This window comes from Hypanus sabinus, chromosome 13 (assembly GCF_030144855.1).
Source record: "Hypanus sabinus isolate sHypSab1 chromosome 13, sHypSab1.hap1, whole genome shotgun sequence".
Classification (NCBI taxonomy): domain Eukaryota; kingdom Metazoa; phylum Chordata; class Chondrichthyes; order Myliobatiformes; family Dasyatidae; genus Hypanus; species Hypanus sabinus.
The window spans coordinates 16,178,781-16,190,982 of NC_082718.1; the positions used below are offsets into that span (position 1 = coordinate 16,178,781).

Here is a 12,202-nt window from a genome sequence, read left to right on the forward strand (position 1 = left end):
TCTCCCAAGTTGCAGTTCTCTTGCAAACCACATCAGGTTTTCCTCCAGGAGTTCCCTGTATTTTGCTGCATTCATTTTATTCTCTACCTTCACAAGCCTTCCATGTCCTGCTGCAGTGAAGCATCCCCAAAGCATGATGCAGCCACCACCATGCTTCAAGGTAGGGGTGGTGCATTTTTGATGATGTGTGGTGTTTGGCTTGTGCGAAACATAGCATTTGGTATAATAGCCAAAAAGCTCAATTTTGGTACCATTTGACCATAGAAACTTGTTCCAGCTGACTTCAGACTCTCTGACATGCCCTCTGGCAAACTAGCTGAAAATTCATGTGGCAAACACGAGGAAATCTGCAGATGCTGGAAATTCAGGCAACATACACAAAATGCTGGTGGAGTGCAGCAGGCCAGGCAGCATCTATAGGGAGAAGTGCTGTCGATGTTTCGGGCTGAGACCCTTCGTCAGGACTAACTGAAAGTAAAGATAGTAAGAGATTTGAAAGGGGGAGGGGGAGGGGAAATGCGAAATGATAGGAGAAGGCTGGAAGGGGGTGGGGTGAAGCTGAGAGCCAGAAAGGTGGTTAGCAAAAGGGATACAGAGATGGAGAAGGGGAAGGATCATGGGACGGGAAGCCTAGGGAGAAAGAAAGGGGGAGTGGAGCACCAGAGGGAGATGGAGAACAGGCAGAGTGATGGGCAGAGAGAAAGGAAAAAAAAGCGGGGGAAAAAAACAAAAACAAAAAAAACTAAATATATCGGATGGGGTAAGAAGGGGAGGAGGGGCATTAACGGAAGTTAGAGAAGTCAATGTTCATGCCATCAGGTTGGAGGCTACCCAGTTGGTGTATAAGGTGATGTTCCTCCAACCTGAGTGTGGCTTCATCTTGACAGTAGAGGAGGCTATGGATAGACATATCAGAATGGGAATGGGAATGGGACGTGGAATTAAAATGTGTGGCCACTGGGAAATCCTGCTTTCTCTGGCGGACAGAGCGTAGCTGTTCAAGGAAACAGTCTCCCAGTCTGTGTTGGGTCTCACCAATCTATAAAAGGCCACACCGGGAGCACCGGACGCAGTATACCACACCAGCAAACTCACAGGTGAAGTGTCGCCTCACCTGGAAGGACTGTCTAGGGCTCTGAATGGTGGTGAGGGTGGAAGTATAAGGGCAGTTGTAGCACTTGTTCCGTTTACAAGGATAAGTGCCAGGAGGGAGCTCGGTGGGAAGGGATTGGGGGAGGGGGGGGAGACGAGTGGACAAGGGAGTCATGTAGGGAGCAATCCCTGCAGAAAGCAGAAAGGGGGGTGGGAGGGAAGGATGTGCTTGGTAGAGGGATCCCGTTGGAGGTGGTGGAAGTTATGGAGAATTATATGCTGGATCCGGAGGTTGGTGGGATGGTAGATGAGGACAAGGGGGACCCTATCCCGAGTGGGGTGGTGGGCGGATGGGGTGAAGGCAGATGTGCGGGAAATGGGAGAGATGCATTTGAGAGCAGAGTTGATGGTGGAAGAAGAGAAGCCCTTTTGTTTAAAAAAGGAAGACATCTCCTTCGTCCTGAAATGAAAAGCCTCATCCAAAGAGCAGATGAGATGGAGGAATTGTGAGAAGGGGACAGCATTTTTGCCAGAGACAAGTGGGAAGAGGAATAGTCTTGGTAGCTGTGTGAGTCTGTAGATCTCAGTAGATAGGCCATCTCCAGAGATGGAGACAGAAAGATCAAGAAAGGGGAGGGAGGTGTCGGAAATGGACCAGGTAAATTTGAGGGTAGGGTGAAAGTTGGAGGCAAAGTTAATGAAGTCAATGAGCTCAGCATGCGTGCAGGAGGCAGCGCCAATGCAGTCATCAATGTAGCCAAGGAAAAGGGGGGGGACGGATAGCCATATAGGCTTGGAACATGGACTGTTCTACAAAGCCAACAAAAAGGCAGGCATAACTGGGACCCATGTGGGTGCCCATGGCTACACCTTTGGTTTGGAGAAGTGGGAGGAGCCAAAGGAAAAATTATTGAGAGTAAGAACTAATTCCGCTAGACGGAGGAGAGTGGTGGTAGAGGGGAATTGGTTAGGTCTGGAATCCAAAAAGAAGTGGAGAGCTTTGAGACCTTCCTGGTGAGGGATGGAGGTATATAGGGACTGGATGTCCATGGTGAAAATAAGGCAGTGGGTCCAGGGAACTTAAAAAAAACTTAAAATCGGCTGGTGTGGTATACTGCGTCCAGTGCTCCCGGTGTGGCCTTTTATAGATTGGTGAGACCCAACACAGACTGGGAGACCGTTTCCCTGAACACCAACGCTCTGTCCGCCAGAGAAAGCAGGATTTCCCAGTGGCCACATATTTTAATTCCACGTCCCATTCCCATTCTGATATGTCTATCCATGGCCTCCTCTACTGTCAAGTTGAAGCCACACTCAGGTTGGAGGAACAACAACTTATATACCGGCTGGGTAGCCTCCAACCTGGTGGCATGAACATTGACTTCTCTAACTTCCGTTAATGCCCCTCCTCCCCTTCTTACCCCTTCCCTGATATATTTAGTTTTTTTTTGTTTTTGTATTTCCCCCCCTCTTTTTTGTTCTCTCTCTGCCCATCACTCTGCCTGTTCTCCATCTCTCTCTGGTGCTCCCCTCCCCCTTTCTTTCTCCCTAGGCCTCCCATCCTATGATCCTTTCCGTTCTCTATCTCTGTATCCCTTTTGCCAATCACCCTTCTGGCTCTCAGCTCCACCCCACCCCCTCTGGTCTTCTATCATTTTGCATTTCCCCTCACCCTCCTACTTTCAAATCTCTTACTATCTCTCCTTTCAGTTAGTCCAGACGAAGGGTCTCCGCCCAAAATGTCAACAGCGCTTGGATGCTGCTTGGCCTGCTGTGTCCACCAGCATTTTGTGTTTGTTGCCTGAGATTTCATGTGAGTATTTTTTCCAACAGTAGCTTTCTCTTTGCTACTCTTCCATAAAGCCACGACTGGTGAAGCACCCAGGCAACAGTTGTTCTCTGCACAATCTCTCCCATCTCAGTCACTGAAGCTTGTAACTCCTTCAGAGATGTCATAGGTCTTTTTGTGGCCTCCCTCACAAGTTCCCTCTTTTCACAGTTACTCAGTTTTTGAGGACAGCTTGATCTAGGCAAATTTACAGCTGTGACATATTCTTTGCATTTTTTTGTTGATTGACTTAACTGTATTCCAAGGGATATTCAGTGACCTGGAAACTTTCTTGCATCCATCTCTGACTTGTGCTTTTTAACATCCTTTTTGCAGAGGTGCTTGGAGTTTACTTTTATCTTCATGGTATAGTTTTTGCCAGGACAGTGACTCACCCACAATTGAACCTTCCAGATATAGGTGTGCTTTTACTACAGACAATTGAAACACCTTGACTGCAGATGGGTCTCCAATAACAGATCTCCATTTAACTAATTATGTGACTTCTAAAACCAATTGGCTGCACCAGTGATGATTTGGTATGTCATATTAAAGTGGGGGGGGGGGGGGATGGTGAATACCTGTGCGAACAGTTATTTTGTGTTTAATATTTGTAATTAATTTGGATCACTTTGTGGAAATCTGTTTTCACTTTGAACCTTTTTCTGTTGATTGGCATCAAAAAAGCTAAATAAGATCCGTTATGATTCAATGTTTGTAAAATAATAAAGCATTAAATCTTCCAAGGGGAGTGAATACTTTTGATAGGCACTGTATGTACCACAGCGGTAACAGATGATGGGTATTTGGTGGAGAACATGTCTGAACAGTAGAGTTTGTAATTTTTCCAAGATCAATATTTTCATTGTGAGTATTGGTTGCTTCCTCGTATTAATGAGAAATAGGATCAGCAGTAACTATGAAGAATTAGTGTATGGTATAACCAAGCCTAGAAAATAATGAGATCGGAGTATTTCCCTCCTTAACTACATTACAGATGTCTGTATGGTATTTGAAGTGCTGGGTCATCATCTTTTGAAATGGATCATCAAATCCAATTACCAGGGACTTCCTATTCTTTGTGTGAAAAGTATTATTCGACAGGTAGGGCAGCAAAATGTAAACCGGAACAATGGACAGTCATTTCTGTGGTGCACTTGATAATTCAATTTATTCAGCTTTTACAGCTTTATTAGACCAGAATTTATGTTGAACTTTTTTTTTGCAAACACACCTTGAATCTGAGACAGTTCTTTGAAGAGAGAAAAAGAGTAATTTCAATAATTTTTCACAAAAGTTGAATATATTCGGATGCTTTATTATTTAAATGTAGTCATTTTGTTGACGGATCTTACACTGCTGTCTTATTAGTCATTTATATTTTGCTTTGCATTTTATAATTTGCCATAAATCTGAAAGCACATTTTGTACTGTTATAAGTGAAGCACGTCTAATTTTTAAATCAATTTATTTCTACCTCCAAACCATACTTACTGTGCTTTGGCCTATAAATAAGTTTGAAAGTATATGTAATCAAAATGTTTTCTATTTTTAACATTTCATAAAATTTTCTACCCTAATAATTTTGTTGAGATGACAAAGAGCTGCATTTGATGGAATCTTCCATTGTCAGATCACTCCCTGATATTTCAGTTTCATTGGTGCAAAGCCATTTGACTGACCTGTGTCAGCTTCTGATTGTAGTATTGCATTATGGCTCTCCATACAGTAACATTTTTAAATGAATATTGTCTGGTGGCATTAATATCAACCATTATAAAATACTTTGAGTGACTGGTCATGGAGTGCATTAAAGCCTTTATCCCAGCCTTATTGGACCTTTTCCAGTTTGCTTATTGCTTGAATCATGCCACTGAAGATACAGTAGCCTCCGCCCTCCTCTCTGTCCTGTGCCACCTGGAAATGGGTCTCATATGCCAGACTGCTGTTTATAGGCTTTTACAATTTCAGCATTTAACACCATCATACCCCAGAAACTGGTGGGGAAACTGTCCTCGCTGGGCCTCAAAACTTCCCTCTGTAACTGGATTCTGAACTGCTTAACAGAAAGGCCCCAGTCAGCCCATGTGGGCAGCAACATCTCCAGTCCCATTACGCTGAACTCTGCACTCCCCAGGGTTGTGTGATCAGCCCCTGCTGTTCACACTGCTGGTGCATGACTGTGTCGCAGCTTTCAGCTCAAACTGTTCATCGAGCTTGCAGGTGACACAACAATGAGACAGAGTACAGTGAGGAAGTGGAGCAGTTGGCGGACTGGTGTGAGAAGAACAACCTATGTCTGAATGTGGAGAAGACCAAGGAAATGTTTGTGGACTTCAGGAAAGTGCACATGAACCATCTCCCTCTACATATACTTGTCTCCTCTGTAGAGAGAGTTAAGTACATCAGGTTCCTGGGAGTTGACATCATGGATGACCTCACCGAACAAGAAGCCACAACTGTGCCACCACATTCTAAGGAGATTGAGACAAGTGAGTCTACCAACCCCCCCCCCCCCCTCCAAATTTTGGAACACGATTGAGAGTGTCCTGGCAAGCTGCATCTCCATCTGGTATGGGAGCAACTAAACATCAAACATCGGAACTGAAGTTCGTACAGTGAGAGCACTGAGAGGATCATAGGGGTCATGATCCCTACTATCCATCAGAGACATTTATCAGGAGTGCTACATGCACAGAGCCCTTAGTATTATTAAGGATCCCACATAACCATCCAGCATCCTCTTTGACATTGGGCAGGGGAGACTCTGACACATAAAGACATGGACGGTCAGGATGTGGAACAAATTCTTCCCTTTTAGGCTTCTGAACTTGCTGACACATTGTATTTGAAGTGTCACTGGTTAATTTGTTTTGTAACCTACAGTATTTAATTTATTGACTCTGTTTAAGTGTAATTCCTTTGTCAATTTGATTCTTACTTTCTTAAGTTATTGTTTTTCTTAAAAAAAGGATCCAGGGCTTTCCCAGAGTATATGACAAATACATTCTTCTCGGCTTCCAGCTGGGTACATGTATCTTTTTAATCGTTTCAATGACAAACTTTGCCATCTTCATCAGGGATGATGCCTATGCATGTCTAGTCCAGTGGTATTTGAGTATTTGTACACTGTCACCCGTCCCTTCTCATTGGTTAGCTCTCGTCCAATCAGGTTTCCACTGTCCTACCTTGTTTATAATTTAACTTCAGTTCTTACTTAGAGTGAGACCTTTGTCTTTGTTAAAATTCTTTTTCTCTAGTTTTATTTCAATGGCTTCCTTCACCAGTCAGTCCCAAAAGCCATGCCTGTCTTTCCTATATTTCTATGGTTTCTGGAAGGATTACCAGGATTCTGAAGAAATACTGGATTAATGCCATCCACAAACCTATAAGGAAGCTCAAGTCACAGCTTATGTCGGTCAAAGATGACCTGGAACTTAGGATGGCTGGCGTTTAAAGAATTCTTTATGAATGTGGAGTAGCATAAATTGGCCAGACAAGTTGAATGGTGGAAACTCTCATCAAGGAGCACAGGAGCTGCATCCATTTGGGTTACCGGGAGAAATTGGCGATAGTAAAACATTGCATTCCCAGTGGCCATAGTGACTTTTGATGGCACAAAACTACTGTGCTGTTCCAATGAGAGAAGAATTTTATTAAAGACAAAGGTTTTGCTCCATGTAGGATCTGGCAGAGTGGGGAACAGAAACATAGAAGACCTACAGCACAATATAGGCCCTTCGGCCCACAATGCTGTATTGAACATGTACTTTAGAAATTACCTAGGGTTACCCATTAACCCTGTATGTTTCTAAGCTCCAGGTACCTATCCAAGAATCTCTTAAAGACCTTATTGCATCTGCCTCCACCACCATTGCTGACAGCCCATTCCACGCAGTCACCACTCTGTGTAAAAAAAAACAACAATTTACCCCTGACATCTCCTCTGTACCTGCTATCAAACACCTTAACACTGTGTGCTGTCATGTTAGCTATTTCAGCCTTGGAGAAAAAGCCTCTGACTATCCACATGATCAATGCCACTCATCATCTTATACACCTCTATCAGGTCATCTCTCATCCTCTGCTGCTCCAAGTGAGAAAAGGCCAAGTTCACTCAACCTATTCCTACAAGGCATGCCTCCCAATCCAGGCAACATCCTTGTAAATTTCCTCTGCACCCTTTCTATAGTTTCCACATCCTTCCTATAGTGAGGTGACCAGAACTGAGCACAGTACTCCAAGTGGGATCTGACCAGGGTCCTATGTAGCTGTAACATTACCTCTTGGCTCTTGAACTCAGTCCCACAGTTGATAAAAGTCAATGCACCATATGCCGTCTTAACCACAGAGTCAACATGCGCAGCAGCTTTGGTGTCCTATGGACTCGGACCCCAAGATCCCTCTGATCCTCCACACTGCCAATAGTCTTACCAGTAATACTATATTCTGCCATCATATTTGACCTACCAAAATGAACCACTTCACACTTATCTGGGTTGAACTCCATCTGTCACTTCTCAGCCCAGTTTTGCGTCATGTCGATGTCCCGCTAGTCTGTAACCTCTGACAGCCCTCCACACTATCCACAACACCCCCAGCCTTTGTGTCTTCAGCAAATTTACTAACCCATCCCAACACTTCCTCATCCAGGTAATTTATAAAAATCACGAAGAGAAGAGGTCCCAGAACAGAACGCTGAGGCACATCACTGGTGACCGACCTCCATGCAGAATTTGACCTGTCTACAACCACACTATGCCTTCTGTGGGCAAATCAATTCTGAATCCACAAAGCAATGTTCCCTTGGATCCCATGCCTCCTTACTTTCTCAATAAGCCTTGCAATGGGGTACCTTATCAAATGCCTTGCTGGGAATGCCCAACACCCTGGACAAAATAATTCATCATCACTCCTAGAAAGTTGACTTAGAGCAGTGCCAGAATTATTGAACCATAAGTCTTAGCAGCCATGCAAGCAAAGTAATGTTGAAAGTCGTCTTGAATAGTCAGACCACAGGCAGAAGAAATAATCACCGGCTAGATTCAGAAGTGGAAGAAGTACAAAAGAACAGATATTCAACCTCCAAGTACTATATGATAAATACAACTAACATCAACAGGACATCTTCCATGTGTTCATAGACTTCAAGAAGGCATTGTATAGGGCATGATTCACTCTGGGCCACAATGAGATGTAACCTGGGCTAGAAGATGATCCAAACCATCAAGCAGTTCTACACCAAAGCTAGCAGTATGGCATGGTTGGAGAGTACTGCCTCCTTACACCCACACTGTTCAACATTTTCCTGGAGCAAATAATGGCAGATGCTCTCGAAGATCATATTGGCACAATCAGGATTGGAGGACAGATCATAACCAACCTTGGGTTTGTCAATAACATTGATGGGCTGGCAAGAAGTCAGAATTAAATGACCTGCCTTGTGAACTGCCTGGGTGATACATCTACCAGATATGACATGAAGATCAGTGCAGACAAAACCAAGTTGATGAGAAACAGTGAGGAGCCAATCACATCAAAAATCAGGACATCTTCTTGTATGCATGTGAATCATGGACTTCAACAGCAGAACTGCAAAAGAGGATCCAGGTAGTAGAAATGAAATGCTTCAAGAAGGCTCCTTGGCATTTCCTATATAGACCATTTTCAAATGACAAAATACAAAGAAACATCACCCAGCACATGAGACACTGTGAAGATCTACTGTCCACAGTAAAGAAGAGGAAACTGAGATAGTATGGCCTCATAACAAGATCAAGTGGACTCTCTAAGGCCATCCTTTAGGGAACGGTGTAGAGGAAAAGAAAAAGGGACACAGAGGAATAAATGGGCAGACAACATTTCAGAGTGGACCGGTTGGAGGTTTGCCACAATGGTGAGAGATGGTGGCAAATGGTGCAGCATTCCCCTGTATAATGCCCCTATGACCCAGGCAGGCCCTAACTATATGAATCAGTTCACCAAACAGTTTACAAAATGCCAGAGGAACTCAGAAGGCCAGACAGCTGATGGTAGCAGCGAAAATGGTCTCAAAAACTGGCCACCTCCATTCCGACAAGCACATGACAAGAACAAGACTTTTGCTTCATCTGTTTCCACCACCCTTGCCTCATTACCGTTTATGTATTAATAGATTGTAGTTCTTTCTGGCCAACAAGTTTAATCTCTGCTTCACCTGGAATGACTGTTTAGGCCTCTGGATGTTGGTGACAGAAGGGATGTAAGCGGTGTCACAACTTGTATGGTTGCAGGGGGTAGTGCAGGGTTAAGGATAGATGTGCAGGGAGGAATGGGAGAACTAAGGAGCAATGGACAAATTAGTCCTTGCAAAAAGCAGAAAAGGGTTGGAAGAGGAAGATGTGACTGCTGGTGGAATTGTGCAGCAACTGCCAGAAATATGAAGACAGATAGGGTGAAAGGTGAGGTCCAAGGGAACTTTTTCTTTGTTGTGTTGGAGGAGAAGTGACATGAGAACAGAAATGCAGGAGACGGTTTCATCAGCTATAGCTAAAGAGCAGCTACAATGCTGAAAAATGTGGATGTTTCAGAAGTCCTAGAATAGAAAGCCTTGTCTCAAGAACAGATGCAGCAGAAATGGAGAAACTGAAAAAGATGGTATTCTTACAAGAAACAGGGTGGGAGGAGGTGTAGTCCAGGTAGCGATAGGAGTTAGTGGGTTTAAAGTAAGTGTCAATAGATAATGGATAGTATGTATAACAACAATGACAGAAGATACAGCCAATTTCAACTTTGCTTTTTTTTGGAGGTGGATTTTCTGTGATAGATGCACTTGTTGTTTATCTGCAGATTTCTAGTTGCTGTGCAGGCCACACAGCTGGACTCATGGGGACACAGGCTGTGTGATGTAGGCTCATGCATGTGGTCCAGATAAGTGCTGGTGTAGGGTAATGCAATGGGTGATAGATGACTCACTAAAAAAAGTCATAAGGAAGGACAAGGTGAAATACAAAGGTAAGCTGGTCAATGATATTAGAGGATAAAGTTATTCAGAGTAGATATCAGACCGCTGGAAAATGATGCTGGAGAGGAGGTGTTAGAGGACAAGGAAATGGTGGATGAACTGAATAAGTATTTTGCATCAGTCTTCACTGTGGAAGACTAGCAGTATGCTGGAAGTTCGAGTGTGTTAGGGAACAAAAATGAATGAAGTTGCCATTACTAAAGAGAAGGTGCTTGGGAAACTGAAAGGTCTGATGATAGATAAGTCACCTGGACCAGATGGTTGCACCCTGGGGTTCTGAAAGATATGGTTAAAGAGATTGAGGAGGCATTGATAATGATCTTTCAAGAATCAATGCGTTCTGGAATGGTTCAAAGAACTGAAAAATTGCAAATGTCGGTCCATTCTTCAAGAAGGGACAGAGGCAGAAGAAAGGAAATTATAGGCCAGTTAGTTGGACCTCAGTAGTTGGGCTGATATGGATATGGATGTGGTTTTGAGGTACTTGGAGGCACCTGATAAAATAAGCCAAAGTCAGCATGGTTTCTTTAAGGGAAAATCTTGCCTGATAAATCTGTTGGCATTCTTTGAAGAAATAATAAGCAGGAAGAACAAAGGAGAATCACTTGATGTGTTGTACTTGGATTTTCAGAATGCCTTTAACAAGGTGCCACACATGAGGCTACTTTACAAGCCCATGGTTTTACAGGAAAGATACTACCATGAATAGAGCATTGGCTGATTGACAGGAGGCAAAGAGTGGGAATAAAGGGAGCCTTTTCTGGTTGCCTGTCAGTGACTAGTGGTGTTTCACAGGGGTCTGTGTGGGGACAGCATTTTATGTTATAAGTCAATGTGATTTGAATGACGGTATTGTTGGCTTTGTGGCCAAGCTTGCAGACAATATGAAGATTGATGGAGGGGCAGGTAGTGTTGAGGAAGCAGAGTGCCCACATTAGGACTTGGGCGGATTTGGAAAATGGGCAAAGAAATAGCAGATGGATTACATTGTTGGAAAGTGTATGATCATGCTCTTTGGTAGAAGAATAAAAGTATAGACTACTTTCTAAATGGTGAGAAATTCAAAAATATGAGGTGTAGAGGGTCTCGGGAGTCCTCGTGCAGGATTCCCTCAAGGTTAATTTGCACGTTGAGTCAGTGGTGAGGAAGGCAAATGCAATATTAGCATTCACTCTGAGAGGACTAGAATATAAAAGCAAGGATGTAATGTTGAGGCTTTATGAGGCACTTGTGAGGCCCCACTTTGAGTGTTGTGAACAGTTTTGGGCTACTTAATTACAAAAGAATGTGCAGACGTTGGAAAGGGTTCAAAGATGGTTCACAAAAATGATTCTGGGATTGAAAGGCTTATCATTTGATTGCTCTTGCCCTGTACTGACTAATTCAGAAGAATGAAGGGTGCTCGCTTCGGCAGCACATATACTAAAATTGGAACAATACAGAGAAGATTAGCATGGCCCCTACGCGAGGATGACATGCAAATTTGTGAAGCGTTCCATATTTTTTAAAGAAAAAAAAGAATGAAGGGAGGATCTCATTGAAACCTATCAAATATTGAAAGGCTAAGATAGAGTGGATGTGGAAAGTATGTTTCCAATGATGGGGGAATCTAAGACCAGAGGAGACACCCTCAGAATAAAGGGAAGTTCATTTAGAATGGAAATGAAGAGGAATTTCTTTAGCCAGAGAATGGTAAATCTGTGAATTCTTTGTCGCAGGTGGCTATGGAGGCCAAGTCGTCGGGTATATTTAAGGCAGAGTTTGATAGATTCTTGATTAGTCAGGGTGAAGGCAGGAGATTGGCACTGAGAGGGAAATGAGCCAGCCTTGATGATGAAATGGCAGTACAGAATCGATGAGCAAATGGCCTAGTTCTACTCCTATATCTTACGGTCTTATAATAGAAACTGTCCTACATAATTCACAAACTCGAGTTTTGTTTCTTTATTGTGTTGGGGTGGGGAGTTGATATCGTTTATTATCACCTATGGTTTTTCTGTGTTAATGGTTATCTGGAGTAGACAAATATCAGTTGTAATGTACACGCTTACTTTGACAATATATTAAACCTTTGAACACTCATTGAGTCATTTAGTTCACTTTAAGAGATAGTGTCTGACATAATTACATCAGTGCAAGGTGATTGCTTTTGGTTTGTTTGTTTTGGAAGTAAAGGGCTGCGGCTTTTGTTAAGTACATTAAAAAAATGACTCTTGTATGTTTTATTCACAAAATCCTATATTTGTGACCCCAATGCTCTCAGACAATTCCAGGGTTAC

At 43.2% G+C, this 12,202-nt stretch overlaps 1 protein-coding gene and 1 non-coding gene across 6 annotated transcripts in view; both read left to right on the top strand.

Moving 5' to 3' along the window:
• Positions 1-12,202, top strand: part of LOC132403659 (SRSF protein kinase 2-like) — a 227,168-nt gene that overhangs the window by 134,642 nt on the left and 80,324 nt on the right. For all 5 annotated transcript variants that reach the window (XM_059987182.1, XM_059987180.1, XM_059987181.1 and 2 more), the window contains one exon: positions 3,918-4,024. In XM_059987182.1, coding sequence (XP_059843165.1) covers positions 3,918-4,024 — 107 coding nt within the window. The remainder of the gene's footprint in view (positions 1-3,917; positions 4,025-12,202) is intronic.
• LOC132404329 (U6 spliceosomal RNA) lies at positions 11,322-11,428 on the top strand. The gene has a single exon (XR_009515499.1). It is a non-coding gene; the product is annotated as a U6 spliceosomal RNA (small nuclear RNA).